The sequence below is a fragment of the Martes martes genome (genome assembly GCF_963455335.1).
Source record: "Martes martes genome assembly, chromosome: 12".
Taxonomy (NCBI): Eukaryota; Metazoa; Chordata; class Mammalia; order Carnivora; family Mustelidae; genus Martes; species Martes martes.
In genome coordinates, this window is record NC_137900.1 from 92,140,420 (window position 1) to 92,159,340 (window position 18,921).

Consider the following 18,921-nt stretch of genomic DNA (forward strand, 5'->3'; position numbering starts at 1 on the left):
TTAAATTTTAAAACGATTTGTTATTTGCTATACAAATATACATTTCAACTTCTACAACACCTGCCCCGTCTGACCCCTTATCTTAGGACAAGGGATCAACATCCGAAGTCTCCGACTTCAAGGACAATACTGCAGACACACAAAGGCCCTCAAAAGTGTCTGCAACTGACAGCTACGGCAGATGACCGCGAGGCTCGGGGGTCAGGGTGCACTCTCCATGTTTCCCAATGGCACACAAACTCCTTTAAGGAAAAAAAAAAAATCATCTCATCTGGACAGTCCCGTGAGCTGGTCTTCTTAAGTCTGCAACAACACGGCGGCTGACAGTCTGTGCCACGTGGCTTTACCATAAAAGCCTTCTTCTCTTTGAGCTGCCGTCCTCCTTCTCCAGTCCCCTCTTGTCCCAGCCAGGGTTCCTCTTCGAGTGGTGGCTCTCCGGGCTCCACTTCTCCTGGTCGCCCTCACTGAAAGCCCGCGTCTCTCTCCTGGAGCTGAGCCCTCCTTCCCAGTCACATCTTTTACTCTCGGAGACCTCGGTCCCAGCAGCTGGAGGTTCACAGTGCGCCTGAGGTTTGTGGTTGTTCAGAGCCGCCCCCCTGGCAGCGGACTGCTGCGCGCCTCCCAGATCCTGGGGACTCCCGGGGAAGCCCGGCTCCCCCGAGGGCGGTGTCGCCCCAGGATGCTGGGGGCTCGAGGGCTGCGGATCCCTGAGGCACGGCCCTTTGGCTTCGGGGTCCAGGCCCAGCCTCCTAAGCAGTCGTGGGTCCCGAAGCCGGTCCTGAATAAGGGGCCGTTCGGGGTCCTTTGCCGTGATGGTACCAGCAGACTCCTTGGAGTCCGAGGGCATGTGGTAGAGGGAAGTGAAGGACGTCTTGGCGAGCTCGCTGTCCAGCCTGCTGCTGGGCAAGCCCCCCAGGGGTCTGGACGCCTCCGGGGCGACGGCGGGGGGGTGCGTCGCGCTTCTCTGCAGCACGGGTTTCAGCTTCAGGATCTTGGCTGCGTCGTGCCTGTAGTTCCTGTCGCACGTCTTGATGATGGCGCCCCGCTTCTGGGCGTCCTGGATCAGGTGGTTCCAGTGCTGGTTCTCCTGGAAACAGAGAAGGGGGAACGTTCACACGCCCAGAACACTCAGAGGCTTGGGAACTGTGAGTTCCTGCTCTTGTTTCTGAGTAGCAACAAATACGCTTCACGAACAGATTCTCAAGAATCCATGAAAGAAAAAGCAAGTTCAAATACAGAATCATGAAGCCATGTTACCAGAAAAGAGCACCGGTCACCGCCTGGGACAAAGAATGTCCGCCGTTTCACCACGTGGCTCTCGGGGGCCACAGGTGCCTAGCGGTTCGTGTGCTGGATGGAGCAGACACAGGACAGCTCTGTCACCCCAGAAGTTCCCCCAGACACTTGACCTAGAGTCCTGCCTCTCTCGAAAGGCTAACACTGCGGAGCAGGAAGGATTGGTTTCAGAGAGCCCTAACTTTTGGGTGTGTGTGTGTGTGACTATTCTAGAAAGAGTCCCATAGCCTTCACTGAATTCCCAAAGGCCTCCCAGACTCCAAAGGGCTAAACCGTCTTCATCCACGGAGACAACTATTCCACAGAATTCTCCCACGGTCTGGCCTCTTTTCTGGAGGAACTTAAGTCGTGAAAGCATGCCTAAGGAGAAGGAAACCCCAGCTGCACTCATCTCTCCTCCTTCCCGTTAGTCTCCTCAGCAATAACCTGCTTTACAACCATCAGAACGGGGGCCTCTTCAGAAAGAAGACAACAGCGGCGCTCGTGGGGCCTCCTGCCCTATTCAAAAAACTGGGTGAGGGTAGCAGTACTTACTTGCAGCATGACCTTGGTCAAGTTAACCTCTCTGAGCCTGTTTCCTCATCTGTAAAATGGGCATAATGTTTTATTTAACTAACTCTAAAATGCACACTGTTTTCACATTCTACCATTTCCTGATTTGGGGCACCTCCCGGCCAGGCAGCACTTTCTGAGTAGCTAATCCTGGAGGAATTCATGGCGATGCAACAGCAACTCCTTGACTTTCAGTCAATAAACCACTTAAAGAATGGGTCCCAGCGCGCCTAAAAACCTACGCACAGCACCTTCTGGTGAGACAAGAAAGTACCAACACTAATGACTGGGAGAACGGAGACCAGGAATTGGAAGAGAAGCCCGGAGACCATGGGGGGCACCCTTGGGAAATGCGGAGTCCCCAACGCTTCTGACTGCGCAGGGAACAGTCTGTGGCGGGAACAGGGGCACGTGTGACTGTGACCTGGGGAACGATTCTGGAGCGCTAGACTCGGAAAGTGAAGTCCTTTCAGGGATCCTGCGGCCTACTCATCTTGTTTGTACTTTCTCTTTTCTGTGTGAACAGGGGGCGATAGGATAAAAGCCTGTCTTGTCAAAACAAGCCTAGAAGAGTTCTTTCAATAAATATAAAAATTCTACATGAAAATAAAGTATCACAGCTTAATAGCAGTACATAAAATAATGATTCCTCTCATAATGGCTTCTTGGATCGGATGGACTGGGATCCTATGAGGGCAAAAGGCTCGCATACAATGCACACGCAGAGGCCTGGGGAGCACCAGTCCGTCCACGGGAGCACTCCCGGGCCTGGGGCTCGGACCTCTTCCTCACTCTGGAGCGCACCAGAGTGTCTCCCCTGGAGGCTGAAACGTGGATGTGGAGTGAAGCAGACGGCCGTGCTGCTATTTTTGCCAAGTCTACAGCACCTCAACTTGGTGTTTAATCCGATCCTAGGATCACAAAAACAGTTTTGGCAACGGGCTGTTACCCTTGGTTTCTCAGAGAAAATCAAGTGCCTTCACCACTGATTCCGTTTCTATAAGGGAAAGTGGGGTAAGAATTAAAAAAAAAAACAAAAATGAAACAAAACAAAACACCACCCAAGGGATACACTGGGTGTTCCTACTGCTCTCCCTGTGCCTTCCTGTGCCACTGGCTTCCGAGGGTGCAGACGCCCCAGCTCCCTGCCTGCTCCTGGGGGCTCCCCCGCCCCGACTCTGTCCTGCACAGTCACGACTTGCGCATCCCCAGTCTCTCCACGGGGTGCAATGTGGCTGCCAGGGCACAAGCAGACTCCTGGGTGCCTGAGGGGGCAGTGAAAACAGGGGTGCCCAGGAAGGCTCCTTCAATCAGGGTGTCCCTAGGAGACACACAGCTCTAACCACCTTTTAACTCTCAGGTTAAAATATTACCAAAATTCAACTGTGTAAAAAAAGGAATTCTAATAGGTTCATCAACTGATAAGAAACCATTTTTTAACACTTAGATCCTCATGGTACAAGGAAAAACAATTCTACAAAAAGTCGGACCAGGGGTCCAATTTTCTCCAATGGATTCATTTAACAATGATGTAAAGATTTATTTTTAATAGTTTTATTTATTTTATAATGTCAATATTTGTAATATATTCAAAACAAAATCTTAAACAATACTTAAACTTACCGTAACAAATTTCTGATATCAACTTAAAAATAGGTGGTACGCAGCTTTTAAAGATTCCTTCAAGGGGGCACACAACAGAAACGGAAGACCACAGATGTAGGGAAAAACTGAATGAGAAAGACTGTGTTTGAATGCCCTCTGGTGGTATAAACCGGAAAACTAGCGGAAAAAATCTAACGCGTTAGCTCCACTCCTCTCCTAACATAACCACTGACTTTGTCAAATACGAAAATGAGAAGAATTCAAAGTTAACGACCCCTAATGAGGCAAGCAGCAAACACCGGCGCTGCTTAGCTGTGCTATCACCAACGGAGGCCGCACTCTCGGTCGGGTGTGAACCCGCCCCGCCTGCCCCCACCCAAGCGACGAAGAGCAGGCAGCACGCTCCAGTGCCAAGACAGAAAAGACCCAAGCTCCCTCGGGCTGGCGTTAAGCTGGGCCAGTACCAGCCACAGTAGCTGAGTGTCCGCTAAGTGCCAGCAACTGCGCTAGCACTTTTCACATATGGGTGGCTTTACAGAGCTCAACAGTCCTAGGACGGAGACGTATTTTTTTTTCAAATTGTGGAGAGTGTGGGCCCTGGACTGGGAAAGGGTTAGTGGCTTCCAACTACGAACGCTCCCAGGCAGCAGCCGCTGAAGGACGGGACAAGCCGGGGGAGCAGCTCATTCCTCTGTGACCCAGCATCAATTCCGCATTGATGGAAAATAGGAACAAAAGCTCAACCCAGTATCCGTCACGCTGGGCGACCTCTGGAGCACTCTGCTCCCAGAATGCACCTACCATGAGGGTCCTTAAGTGTCCGAGGATGAAGAGGCTGTACTTGGCTCGTGTGATGGTGACGTTCAGTCTCTGCAAACTCGCCAGAAACCTAAGCGACAAAAGCAAAGTTACTTCCTGCCGCAGAGTGACTTAGCGTGAGTGCGGGGACACAGACCCTGCCTCAGACGGCTGTCCTGGGGCTCCTTCTCCTCCTTTAACAGTGCATCGCTTTCTTCCTCTTCCCAACACAGGGTCCCCGGCAAAGCAGCCATTCCCATTAACACCTGGAAACAAAAGGCCTGCAGCTTTCCTTCAAAGGATGCATCTGTCTGCCCATCTCGTATTCTGCCTTGGAGGAGATACTGGGAAGTTTAACGGTGGCATTCTTAAGCTTTAGAGACGTCCTAAAAACACGCTACGAGTCAGTTATTCGGAATCTGTGTGAGGATCAGCAAAATGCCGTGGAGGCAGAGCAGAAGCACGCACGTATCAGGAAAATGTACCACCAGATCTGAGGAGGGCTCGGAGATAACAGAACTGCTGTGTGAAGAAGGCGACCGTTCTGCTTCACGGGACGCCCCAGACATGCCAGCGCCCCACCTGTCCATGCAGACGCTCTCCAAACAGGGGCGGAGGGAACTCACGTCGCTATTTCCTTTAAGAGCAAGGCAACACATTTCTAATCTGCAAATTTCACCCATTCCTCAAGAGCAGGAAAAAGCAGCCACACGAGGGTCAGGGCTCTGAAACTTGGGAGTTTCCTGTCACTTGCTATAGTGTCCTTGGCATCGTCAGTGAGTAAACTGACAGGAGTTAAGGTTTACAAACTTAGCAACGCACAAAAACACAGGGAAGATGAAAAGCCACTCCGTGACAGATCATGGAGAGGACAGGCAGACTACCCCGAGCCAACAGCTGGTCGCTCTTAGGAGGTCAAAGAACAGACTGCCCTTGGAGGCAGGTGACAGACAAGGTCCAAGAGAAGCAGACGTGGCAGTGGATCAACTCCACAAGTGAAACAAGAAAGTTTCATGATGCAATACAAGTTTTTAACAAAGGAAAATACCGCAGCTAATGGCATTCCCCAGCAGCCATCGGAAACAGATCTGACTCGAGATTACAGACAAGTGAAGAGCCAGCGACACTCACCCAATTGAGCCCTGCACGGTATTTGCTCTGACGCACGTGACAATGACACAATCCTTCTGCCGGCCCTGGAACCCATCCACGGTATCTACTTCTGCGGGCCTATTTACAGAACACAAACATGCTTATCGGAAACCGCTAAAATAATTACTAAACACGCATATTTACACAGTGGCATTTTTCAGCTTTTTTCACCCTATCTTTTAGCAATATGTAATTCACGTAACCTACACGTCACCACTCTCGAGTAGAACATTTGGTGGTTTTTCATACATCTGCTGGGCCATGCAAACATCACCACTGGGTACTTTTGCATTTCCTTCGCCTGGACCTACTAGCAGTTAGTCTCGATTTTTCCCTCTTTCCAGGCCTGGCATCCACGACAGACAGACTTCCTGTCTGGGAATGTCGTATGAATGGAACCATACATATGTGGCCTTTCCTGCTTGGCTTCTTTCACTGAGACCATGTTCAGGGTTCCACCCTGCTGTGAAACGGCCCTGCACTCCTCTTAGGACTGCGTACTTGACTCACAGACGCCCCATGGTTTATTTACACACTTAACAACGGATGGATATCTGGGCTGGTTTCCCTTTGTTACCGTTACGAACAACATTGCTGCAACATTCACGTCTGAGCTTCTGTGCAAACATTTTTTCAGTTCTTTCAGGGATATACCTCAAAGATACAGGTACTCTAGGCTTCACTTTTTTTTTTTTTTTTTTTTTTTTTTTTTGAGAAAGAGAGAAAGCACACATGTGGATGATGGGGCAGTGGGAGGGAGAGAAAAGAATCCCAAACAGGCTCCAAGCCCAGCACAGAGCCTGACACGTGGCTTGATCCCACAGCCCCGAGATCAGGCCCAGCCCAAGCTGAAATCAGGAGGACACTTGACAGAGCCACCCAGGTGCCCCTATGCTTTACTCTTTGAGGAACTGCCAAAGTGTTCTCCACCGTGATCTACCATTTTAAATTCTCACCAGCAATGCACAAAGGATTCTAATTTCTCAACATCCTTGCCCAAACTGGTCACTGTGTGGCTTTTTATTAGTCGTTCAGATGGGTGAAATGGCATCTCACTGTGCTTTTGATTTCCATCTCCCTAATGACAAACGATGTGGAACATATTTTCATGGACTTGTTGACCATTTGTTTACAACCTACTTTTGAGAAATGCTATTCAAATCCTATGCCCACTAAAAAAAGTAGACTATTTAACTTTTTGAGTTGCGTGAGTTCTTTATATTCAGATGCATGATTTGCAAGTACAGATTTTCCTTGACCTAGGATGGCGTTACATCCCAATAAACCCACTGCGAGTTAAAAACATTCTAAGCTGAAAACGTAATTTATTACACTTAACCTACCGAACACTGGCTTGGCCTGGCAGACCTCAGACAGGCTCTGAATGCTTACATCAGCCTACGGTTCGGCAAAGCCTGTTTGTAAGTCACGTAACTTGCTCTGGAACCAGGACAGAATGGCTGTCAGTGTTATCAGATGCACCCTCTTGACTGCGGTGCTGACTGGGAGCTGCGGCCGCTGCTGCCCACCACCACGAGAGAGGATGGTGCTGCCTACCACCAGCTGGGGAAAAGATCCAGATTTGAAATTTGAGGTAGAGCTTCTACTGAATGTGTACTGCTTTGCCACCATCATAAAGTTGGAAAATTCTAAGTCAAACCATGGTTAATCAGGAACTAACCATCTATTTTCCCATTCTGGGGGCTGTCTTCTCCCTTTTTTGATGGTGTACTTTGATATACACAAGTTTCTAAATTTTTACGACGCCCAATTTATCTATTTTTCCTTTGGCAACTTGTGCTTGGGAGTCATGCTGAGAAACTGCTGTCTCATCTGAGGTCAGACAGGTTTATAGCTTTGAATTTTATAATTTTACGCTTAGATTCAGTGCTCTAACCCACTCTTGAGTTCATACACTGTATGCTGTGGGAAAAGAGTCAAAATTCATTCTCACAGCATCTGGGTGGCTCAGCCAGTTAAGCTTCCCACTCTTGATCTCGGCATGATCAGGTCATGATCTCAGGGTGGTGAGATGGAGCCCGCGGCTGGTTCTGTGCTGGGCGTGGAGCCTCCTTCAGATTCTCCTTCTCCGTCTCCCTCTGGCCCTCCTTCACCCCACTTGCACTCTATTAAAAAAAAATTCATTCTCTTGAATATGGAAATCTGGTTGGCCCAGCACCATTTAAAAAAAGACTATTCTTTCCCGACTGAATGGTCTTGGCACCCTTGTTGGAAAGCAAGTGGTCATTAATGAACGGGTTTCTTTCTGAACTTGCAATTCCAGTCTACTGGTTTATAGGCCTATCCTTAGGACAGTTACCAGTCCTGACAACCAGCTCTGCCAGTAAGTTCAGAAAGAGCAAAGTGTGAACCCTCCAACATTTAGTTCTTTTTCAAGATATTTGGGGTGTCTTGCATTTCCACATGAATTTTAGGTTAAGCTTGTCCATTTCTGTAAAACAGGCAGCTGGGTTCTGCCAGAGACAACGCTGACTCTGTAAGATCAATCACTCTGGGGAGTGCTGCCCCCTTAACACCAGGAAGTCTTCTGAACCACAGACACAGACTGTCTTTCCATTCACCTCGGTGTTCTTTAACTTCCTTCAAACAACGTTTTGTATTTTTTTTTTTTTGATGTGTAAGTTTTATACACCTTTACTACATTCATTCCTATTTTGTTCTTTTTGATGCCATTATAAACAATTGTTTTTTAAGTTTTCTTTTCAGATTGCTCGTTACTACTGTAATACAAATACAACTAATTTCTGTATACTGATCTTGCATCCTTCAAGTTGGCTGAATTCATTAAAAATGAATAGTTTATGTGGTTTTTTGATATAAAAGGTCCTGCCAACTATGAGAAAGGGTAGTTTGACTTCTTTTATAATACGGATGCCTTTAATTTCTTTTCTTGCTCAATTATCCTGCTTAGAACCTCTAATACAGTGCTGCCCAGCAGTGGTGAGAGCAGGTGTCGTTCCTGATCCTGGGGGGACAGGACTCAGCCTCACCCTCAAGTATGTTAACTGGGGATTTCTCATAGATGCCTTTTACTAGGATGAGGAAGTTCTTTTCTATTCCTAGTCTGTTGAATGTTTTCATCACGAAAGGGTGTTGGATTTAAGTCAAATGCTCTTCCTACATCTACTCAGATGACCATGTGGGTTTTCTCCCATTATTCTATTAATAACGGTGTGTCACACGATTGATTTTTTTGTATATTGAACCAAACTTGCATTCCTGAGATAATCCCACTATGGTCTTGATGTATAATCCTTTTAATATGCTGCTGAATTCAGTTCCCAACATTTTGCTGAGGATTTTTAACATCCATATTCATAAGGGATACTGGCCTGTAGTTTCTCTCTTCTCGTGTTGTCTTTCCATGGCTCTGGTATGGTAATATTGGCCTCATAAAAGGAGTTAGAAAGTCTTCCCTCCTCTTCTATGTTTTGGAAAAGTTTGAGAAGGACTGGTGTTAATTCTGACCTTAATGTTTGGTAGAATTCACCAGTGAGGCCTGGTCCTGGATTTTCCTTTGTTGGAAAGTGTTTGATTACTAACGCCATCTCTTTACTTTGTACAGGTCTGTTCAAATTTTCTATTTTTTCTAGAGCCAATTTTGGTAGGTTGTGTGTTCCTAGGTTAAGAAATTTTTGAATTAATGGACTTCCAATAATTAATCTTTAATTTTATTGTTGAGGTAAGGAGGAGACAAAAACATGATCTTCACCCTATACATAAAGGCATGAAAAGGATTAAATACTTTATTCTAAGTGAAAGTGTTACTTTGTGAATCTTACTAGAATGAGAATTCAGATTAACAAGTCACGGAACTAAAGGAAAAGGCCTGGAGGGTTTCTCCGTCGGTTCCACTGCCAATGGTGGTGAGGACATTGCAACCAGCAGGAGGTACTCTGGCTACGGCTGGTCTGCAGGGCCGGAGTGTGAGTGTTCCCTACCCAGCACGACCAAAGCCTTGAGTCTCCTCCTGCTGTATTACCAAGACCATTTCCTAGAGTAAGGTTTCCTTTTATCCCCTCCTTCTTCTTTTTAATTCAACAGAAAAACTGGAAATATCTGTAAAAATATAGATGCCTCACCCTTTTCTATCAAATTCTTTGTCCAAATCCTTCTGAATCATCGTCTTCTGAGCCTTGTAATGGGTTATTATGCCAATGTTCCGGAAAGTAACATCCCTCCTTTTGTCTTTAATAAGTTTAATTATTTCCATTACCAGTTTTATTTCTTGAACATTTACATATGAGCTAAATAAGATGAAAAAACAAAACAAAACACATCAAAACTAATAGCAGTCCAACTGCTAGCTTCAGTCCTACTTTCTTTTCCGTTACAGTGAAGGGCAGGCAGGTTAAATTTCACCTTTATTCAGTCATCAGTGGCTCAAAGAAGCTGTTATAATGACCATTAGTACTGCATACTTGCAGACCTATAACCACCCAGTGAAACGGAAGACGTAAGAAAAAAAAGATTCTGAAATCAACCGAAGGTTACTCACCGATCTCTTCATTTGTTGTAACAGGGACAGCAACAGTAAAAACAAAAGCGTTTATGATAACGAAGATATGAATGATCAACAGCTAAAACTAAGAAATTTACTATCTTCCACACACTGAAAAAAGTGCTTTAGTCGTATTATCTTCCTTAATTCCCCACCGCTGGCTGCGTAAACCATGCACCACACAGCCGAGGTGATGCCGTCCACACAGACTGAACGAGACACGGCCCCTAGAGAACAACATGGAATCAGGCAGTGGGCTTGCCTCCTTACTGGCCTCGTCCTGCTCTCCCTACCCACCTCCTGAACTACACAGACCCCTCCACTACCGCTCTAGGAGCTACATGCACTGCACCTGAGGCCACCTTACTGGTCTCACTTCAAGGGCCTTTAATACCCACAATCTTAACTTCCGACTTAGTCTATAGAAAATCCTGTTGGGGCGCCTGGGTGGCTCAGTCATTAAGCATCAGCCTTCAGCTCAGGTCACGATCCCAGGGTCCTGGGATCGAGCCCTGTGTTGGGCTCCCTGCTCTGCGGGAAGCCTGCTTCTCCCTCTCCTACTCCCTCTCTCACTATCCTGTCAGATAAATAAATAAATAAATAAAATCTAAAAAAAAAAAAACAAAAAACCAACCCCCAGCCCCCCACCATTAGCCGGCTAGCTCTTCCATCCCTGAAGTCTAATTTACTTTCCTTGGTCACCTCTCAGGGCAACCGTCCTCTGTGGCCCTCACCCCCACAATGCTTATGATCAACTGCTTCTCTGTATCCCTAACTTCTTCACTCAACGTCTTCTCCCCCCACCTCGGTAGCTCAACTAACACGTAACCCCTTCCTGAGGATGCCACCTGCTCTACAGAGCGCTCAGTGACACCTGTATTTCCCTGTACTCCATGCTAGGACCCGTGCTAACCACTTCTTTGCATCCCTCACAAACCACATGAATATGTTCCCTTATTCACAATTCCACACATCAGGCACTGTCTACCCTCTGTCTCCCACCTTAATTCAAATGGATCTACACTGATCCTCACACCACGTAACCCAGCTGGAATAAGTAATAACCCTGGAGATTCCCAGCTGTGTCTGCGTCTCCTCTTAGATCACAAGAGCCATGCACAACAACCGTATGTTTTACGACAGCTGTGATCTTAGCATGTGTTTACTCAAGTGCTGACCATGCTAGGGATTATGATCCCCATTACATGATTAAGAAGAACTAAAAGGCCGAAATATATAGAGAAAGATATTAGTAATTTAGGGTAATAAAGGAAAAGCTAGTAGCCTAGCTACAGAATGCCTGTGCCCTGGCACAAGGCAAAGAGATGTATGGAAAATGTTTTCCACGTAAATATGAACAAAAATAACAACTCTGAGATCATCCCTGGGGATTGAAGAGAGGAGAACATACTCATTATCCCGTCTTTCTGAACCGTCTCCAACATCGAACACCAGGTAAGGTTGAAATGGCCAGTCTGATGAACACCGACTGGTTTCAGTCTGTCTACAAAAAAAGCAGCCACCATTCAGAATACAAGTTATAAGAAAATATTTTATTTTTATTAATATTTTTTTGTTAGGGAGGGAGCTGGGGATAAGAAATACCTACCTTATTTTATCAAAATGTGTTTTGATAAAAGGTAAAAAAGATTGTATTTCTGTTCTAGGCCAGGAAGAGTGATCTACGCAATTAAAGATAACTGTAATTAAAAAGTCACCCCTAATACAGTTAAGTGAAAAAGGCCAGCCAGAGAATATAGACAGACCCTGACTTAGGATGATTCAACCTACCATTATGTGACTTAACTATGGTGCAAAAGCAATACATTTTGGTGGAAACTGTACTTGGAATTTTGAATTTGGGTCTTGTCCGGGGCTTGCAACATGTAGTACAATCCTCTCACAAGACGCTGGGCAGCAGCGAGGCACCACTCCTGGTCAGCCCCACGGTCACGAGGGTAACCAACTTCTACACTAACAACCATTCTATTTGTCACTGTCAGTACAGTATTTGATAAGTTATATGGTAAGTTATATATAGGTTATGTAACCAACAATTATAAAGCAGGCTTTGTGTTGGAGGATTTTTACCTAACTATAGGCCAATGTAAGTGTTCTGAGTACACTTAAGTAGGCCAGGCTATGCCGTGTTCGGTAGGTTACGTGTATTAGATGCACTTTTGATTTGTGATACATTTATTGGGACATAACTCCGTCGTAAGTCAAAGATCCGTACTATGCTGAGTATGGTGTCATTCTTTTTTTCAAAAATTTAAAAACCAAAAAAGTAAAAAAAGATATGCATAGTACAAGGACTAGAAATAGATATACCAAAATGTTACTAGTGATTATTTCTGGGCAGCACAAATAAGGGCAATCTTCCCCTCTTCTTTTTTATCTGCATTTGCTAAAATCAACATGGCTTTTGTAACTAGAAAAAAGTACTAAACCTCTGATTTATGCTTTTTAGGACAAGACGTAAGAACACAGTAAAACAGCTATTCTTCCTAAGCAGCTAAGCCCACAAATAAGCTACAAAGCCACGAGCGGAACTCACCTACTCGTCTTCAAGCTTCTGTTGTAAACATAGCTGGAGGGGAAGAGACAGATGTCTGGGTGCATCCGGTACTGAACGGTGAGCTGCAGGACCGGCAGCCGGCCGACCACGCTGTGCTCCACGCTGTCTTCCAGCAGCTTGTAGAAGCGCGCCATCATTGACTGGTCATAGCCGTACTCCTGAGCTTTCTGGAAAGGGCGAGAACAACGATCTCCAAGCATTTGTTCATACCTTCCCCACTACTGTAAAAACAGTGACTGAGCGTTAATATGTATGCCCAACAAGCAGATTCAGAGAAAGATGTTTTCTGACTTCAGGCCTTCAAGAGCCATAGAGCTCGACTAACAGTTTATTTAAGAAAACCCATATACTGCTTATGGGGCACCTGGGTGGCTCAGTGGTTTAAGCCTCTGCCTTCAGCTCAGGTCATGATCTCAGGGTCCTGGGATCGAGCCTCACGTCTGGCTCTCTGCTCAGCAGGGAGCCTGCTTCCCCCTCTTTCTGCCTGCTTCTCTGCCTACTTGTGATCTCTCTCTCTGTGAAATAAATAAAATCTTAAAAAAAAAAAAAAAAAGAAAACCCATATACTGCTTATGAGAAAAATGTGATCTCAGGCACCTGGCTGGCTTGTGAGCATGTGAGCCTTTATCTCAGGGTTGTGAGTTCAAGCCCCATGTTTGGAATGGAGCCTACTTACTTTAAGAAAAAAAAAAAAAAAAAGAAAGGAAAAGATGTGATCTTGTAATGCCCACAACTAAAGCTATTTCGATGCTAACAGAGGTCACCTGAAAGAATCAATAATAAAAGAAAGAACTGCAACACAGATTTCAACAATTATATCTAAGGTGTTCTCTCACAAACAGAAATACTGGTTGTCATTGTACACAAGTCTTATAAAGACCAGTCTCCCCATGTATCCATCTGTCCGTCCATCCAACATAACACTGAGCACCTAAAAGTTGGGGTGCCGAGACTGCTAAGGTAAATTAGATCAAATGTCACCGAATTTGTATTTCAGTGGAGGAGAAAGACAAGTGACGATAATTACTAAGTTGATTTCATAAACCTATTAATGAGTTAAGACCTGAAAAATTAGTGACCTAAGAGACAAATGAAGAGAACAGTTTGTTTGTTTGTTTTTAAGATTTTTATTTATTTGACAGACAGATCGCAAGCAGGCAGAGAGGCAGGCAGAGAGAGAGGAAAGGAAGCAGGCTCCCTGCTGAGCAGAGAGCCCGATGCGGGGCTCGATCCCAGGACCCTGAGATCATGACCTGAGCCAAAGGCAGAGGCTTTAACCCACTGAGCCACCCAGGCGCCCCGAAGAGAACAGTTTTAATGTTGTTATAGCTGTGCCCTGGGACATACTTTTCAATGTCAACATCATAGAAATACTCAAAAAGTACTGTGTCTTACATAACCTAGAAACAAACGTGCACTGAAGAATGCACTAAGACAATGGAGATGGGATTGCCACACGTGATGCTGAAGCTGTGCACGTGAGGTTCAAAAACCTACTTCACAAATTAGGGGAGCGGGGGAAACGGCATTACTTTTTAAATCATAGGTTATTTCTATACGTGATTTTAAATAGGTCTGTGTAACTAAATAAAATGTTAGTAGTAGACATTCAACAGTTTCATCTACATCACCAGAAGCTGATCTACTCGTTAAGTTGGCCAAACGTATTTTGAATCTCTCTGGAGAAAAAGAAAAAGTAACAGTTCCACTTGTAGAAAAAAACTGAGTACATCCTATAAGATGATGCGGATTTCTATGTTCTAACATGGAAGAATATTCCTGATCTATTTACAGACTGGGAAAAAAGACAACTGGCACGGAATGCTTCTGCCCCCTTTAAAGCAAACCCTATATACATACGACTGCCACACACAGACCTTCCAGCCACCTGACATACCACATCTTAGCAACTTATGTACTGTCTGTTACCCCCTCCATGCAAGCTCCGTAAGGGCAGGGACTCTTGTCTGTTCTCTTCACTGTTTTAACACCAGCGCCTAAAACAGTGCCTGAATTAGGCTGGCACTCGATGACTACTGATGGGAAGAAAGAAATAAACACACAACAAATGCCCAGCAAAATCTGTTAAAATACTCAACTAAGTTGTTCCCAGTAATTCTTAGAAACAGGTGGACAGAAAAGCATGTTGAGAAAATTAACTTTGTAATTGTAATTTTCTAAATTTTTCTCAATAAGCCCATATTATTTCTATAATAATAATAATAATAAAAAGCCCAAGCAGATTTTTCTCACTTTTGCTGTTTTTAATCACCAAAGCAGTGAAGTTGGGGCCCATCAACAATCCGTTTTCACTACATGCTGAGTCCCTTCAAGAAGTTCAATCAGTAAATTTGCAAAACACCATGTTATTTAAAAGAAATGCAGTATGGGGGCGCCTGGGTGGCTCAGTGGGTTAAAGCCTCTGCCTTCTGCTCAGGTCATGATCCCAGGATCCCACGATCGAGCCCCGCAACGGGCTGTCTGCTCCGCGGGGAGCCTGCTTACCCCCTCTCTCTGCCTGCCTCTCTGCCTACTTGTGATCTCTGTCTGTCAAATAAATAAAATATTAAAAAAAAAAAAAAAGAAATGCAGTGTGAGTTGGTTCTTGATTATTCTCCATGAACGAAATCACTGACAGCTCTTTCTACTGACACAGGTTTTCACTCAGAGATGGGTGGGCTTCTAGTCCCAGTGTGAACACGTACGTGTGCTCAGATGTCAAAGAGCTGCACTATCATTTTCAATAATCCAAAGTCAAAACACAGTAATGACAGGAAAAGAACACAAAACGAAAAACAAACTAACCCACTGGCTTTCATTCCACAACTGAACAGAAATGCTCTGAAATGATCTGTTCTCTGGGGTCATTTATGTAACCACTATTCTGTACCAACAATCCACGGATTAGTGAAATATTCAACTATTATTACATTCAAAGCCATGGTCTACACCTATTCAGATTACAAACCCTCTACAAACGTCCTGATTCTGGTGTGCATTTCTAGGAGCTCTCTGTGGTGAGGGAGCAGCAGAGAGGGGCGGGCATATTTCAGGTGTGGACTGTTTCCTCCCACAAATGGGGTTTATGGCCCCTTTTCTCTTCCTGACACCGTACTTTCAGAGGACAGGAGAAGCACTTTTTTTTTTTGGTATGATAGGACACAAAATTCTAACACTGGAAATGTACCCTTAAGAATACATTTAAAGTACTCTTTATAATGTTTTCAAATTTGCATACATTTAAATATAAATCAGGAGGTTAGGAAACTTCTTCTAAAATTTTTCTTCTATTATTGTTTTGGTGTGTATGTTACTAAAATGGATTGGATACAGCCCTTAAAACAGCTGCACACTGCCTTTCCCCAAGAATGAGGAGGCCACACACTGAACACGGTCATTCTTGCCTTCGCCTTCTGGTCTTGGGCACACACCCTGCTCGCGTCACATGTGCACAGAAGCACAATAGGGAACAAAGGGACATTTTTACAGACTCTTACTCTTAAAATTCAAACAGTGGTTCTCTTTTCTTAGCCATTCCCTTCTTTTCCTTCCAAGTAAGAGATGATGATCCAAGAAAGACCCCTCCAAACACAGTAACAAAGAAGGCCCTTCCACTTTAAAACAATATGAACATGACACTAACTTACCATAGAAATGACCGTGGGAGGGAGCTGTTTCGGATCTCCCACGAGGATGAGCTTGTTACAACGATGGATGAGTGGAGTGAGGGTCTCAACTTCACAAGACTGCCCGGCCTTGGGAATAAAGTACAGCATGAGGAGGTGTTCTTAGTCATCTTTGCCATTTCTTTACTGTGTGCACTTTATCTAATTCATAGAAGTTCTAACATTCAGAAAAGTATCACTTTCTCTTTCTGCACTGAGTATCAAAATTAAGGATTTTTGAGTGTACTTATTGTGAAGAGCATCAGATGATTAAAATAACTTAAAAAAATAAGAAAAATAAAATTTAAAAAAGTGGGATTTTTTTGGTGAGTTTTTTTTTTGTTTGTTTTTTGGGGGGGGTTTTTTTTGGTTAGAAAGTAAAACAACAAAGAAACAAACACTCTCAACAGTCAACTAAGAACCACCACCACAGGGGCCTGTGAAGTCGGCACCAGTCAGGCACCATGACCACTTGGGAACCAGCCACCAGCTGGAAGGCATGTAATGCCCCAGTTCTATGTTCTTTGTTCCTTCTGGGCACATGCCCAAGGGATCTGCATGGCTGTGAGTCCCCCTCTCCCTGCCACCCCCTTTCTTCCTTGTCCCCCACAGGCCTCATCATCTGCAAGACTCAAGTTTCTCTTCAATGCCATTTTCTTCAATTATTTCATCACTTCCATGGTTTCTGTTCTTTCGTTTGGTGAAAACGGATCTTGGATTGATCCTCTGTATCTCATTTTCTGCGTCTTTTGTCTTCTGGCTCTACATTCTGGCAAACAGTAGGTACCCAACAAATGCTTGCTCAATGAATGAACTACGGATAAAGGATGTTAGCTGAAAATATTGTGGCTCAGAGCTGTCCAAAGTTATATTAAAACTGCTTCAAAAGGGAACCAGAGCTATTCCAAGCAGAAGCGAGATACTCCTTGGGAACGATCTGTTGGAACAGTCAGGGATTCCAGAATCCCAATTCTGGAAAAGCCGTTTTAACTGTGAGGGGCTGTCAGCAACACATTTCAACATATGAGACTACACACACACAGGACAGCAGGTAAACACTAGCCGCACAAGGAACCTGCTCTCCCTAGCTCAGTAGCAGCAAAGACTCAGCCCTCATAGCACCATCCAACTTGTACCACTGAGCGCCAACTGACCTCATCCACAATGACACAACTGAAGGGGACACCCCCTTGCCCACGAAAAGCAGACTCAAGCAGTAAGCCACCACTCGTGCTCAGTGTGCAGCAGATGACATGGGACTCCAAGATGATGATACTCTGTGTTTTTTGTGGGCGCCCTTGAACCTAAGATAACAAATAAAGAAGAATCAATATTTCACTGTATATAAATTCTTGCTTATGGTAGGCCTGTTTTTACTGTAAAACATCCACCATTTATTATACGATAAAAATATTTAGTGAGCACAGAGGTCCCAGGAACCTCAAACCTAGAAAACGGCACAAACACTCAAGATAATCAGAAACCACCAGAGACAACAACACTGTGCACTGCAGTGCAATCTAAGCTCAGAACAGGAGTTAAAGCTCATTAGGAAAAATTTATTCAGGCTTGATTTGGTCAAAGCAAATTATAATTCTTACAGCAGATGTACGTGGGCAGGTACAGAATGCCTACGTAGAGATAGTTGTGAAGCAATTATCGGAGTTAAACTAGGGTCAGAACTCAGCTTGAACACACATTTTTCTGTCAGTTTTTAAGTACACAACATTATTCCTTCTTTTACAAAGGCTTGTACCAACACCGCCGCCTGTGAGGAAGAGGAGGTCTGAGCTCGTGTGGGAAGAAAGCCCTCCTCGGTCCGCCACCACCGCACAGATCGTGCCATGGTGTGGGGCAGTGCGTGCCCCATTTAGGGTCCAAGCTGCTGACCCAGTGCTCTCATCAGACTCGTGAGCCCATTCCGGCTTCTGAACAGGGGCTCATCCCTGTGCATCTGGTCAACCACAGACGTGCACTGCCAACCACGTGTGGAAACGTCAGGGAGATGGTGGCAACCGTGGCCCTCCCAGGGGCACACGTGAACGCACTGTCACACACCTCTCCTCTCGGCCACCTTTTGAGGAAAAGTGCCAAGTACAGTGAATTCCGTGGGCCACAGAACACGGTGACAAGCAGCAAACCCACAGTATATGCAAAAACAGACTTCAATAAATACAGACTTCAGCCTTAAATTTGGGAAGTAATTTTGGGCTCAGTTTACAATTTAATAAAAATCTTTCCACATAACTTTTTATTTAAATGAACCAACAGCTAATGGAAATATGAATTAAGTTCAACTGTTACTTATTTAGCTCTACCAGGAAGGGAAATACATTCAAGAGAAAAATTTCAGCTTAAAAATACTAGTAATGGGGCACCTGGCTGGCTCAGTGGGTTAAAGCCTCTGCCTGCGGCTCAGGTCATGGTCCCAGGGCCCTGGGATCGAGCCCCGCATCAGGCTCTCTGCTCAGCAGGGAGCCTGCTTCCTCCTCTCTCTCTGCCTGCCTCCCTGCCTACTTGTGATCTCTGTCTGTCAAATAAATAAAATCTATTTTAACAAAAATACTAATAACATCAGGCTCCTGGGTGGCTCAACTGGTTGTGCAACTGCTTTAGGCTTAGGTCATGACCTCGGAGTCCCGGGATTGAGTCCCACATCGGGCTCCCTGCTCAGTGGAGAGTCTGTTTCTCCCTCTGACCCTCTCCCCTCTTATGCTGTCTCTCACTCGCTCTCTCTCTGAAAGAAATAAAAT

At 45.1% G+C, this 18,921-nt stretch overlaps 1 protein-coding gene across 1 annotated transcript in view; it reads right to left on the reverse strand.

Moving 5' to 3' along the window:
• The window catches only part of SETX (senataxin), an 85,030-nt gene continuing 66,109 nt past the window's right edge, over positions 1-18,921 (reverse strand). Inside the window, exons 20-27 of the mRNA XM_080819219.1 lie at positions 17,323-17,472; positions 16,151-16,258; positions 12,483-12,670; positions 11,337-11,429; positions 9,507-9,671; positions 5,383-5,481; positions 4,255-4,342; positions 1-1,087 (exon numbers count right to left, since the gene is read on the reverse strand). Of these exons, the coding sequence (XP_080675345.1) occupies positions 344-1,087; positions 4,255-4,342; positions 5,383-5,481; positions 9,507-9,671; positions 11,337-11,429; positions 12,483-12,670; positions 16,151-16,258; positions 17,323-17,472 (1,635 nt within the window). The 3' untranslated portion in view covers positions 1-343. The remainder of the gene's footprint in view (positions 1,088-4,254; positions 4,343-5,382; positions 5,482-9,506; positions 9,672-11,336; positions 11,430-12,482; positions 12,671-16,150; positions 16,259-17,322; positions 17,473-18,921) is intronic.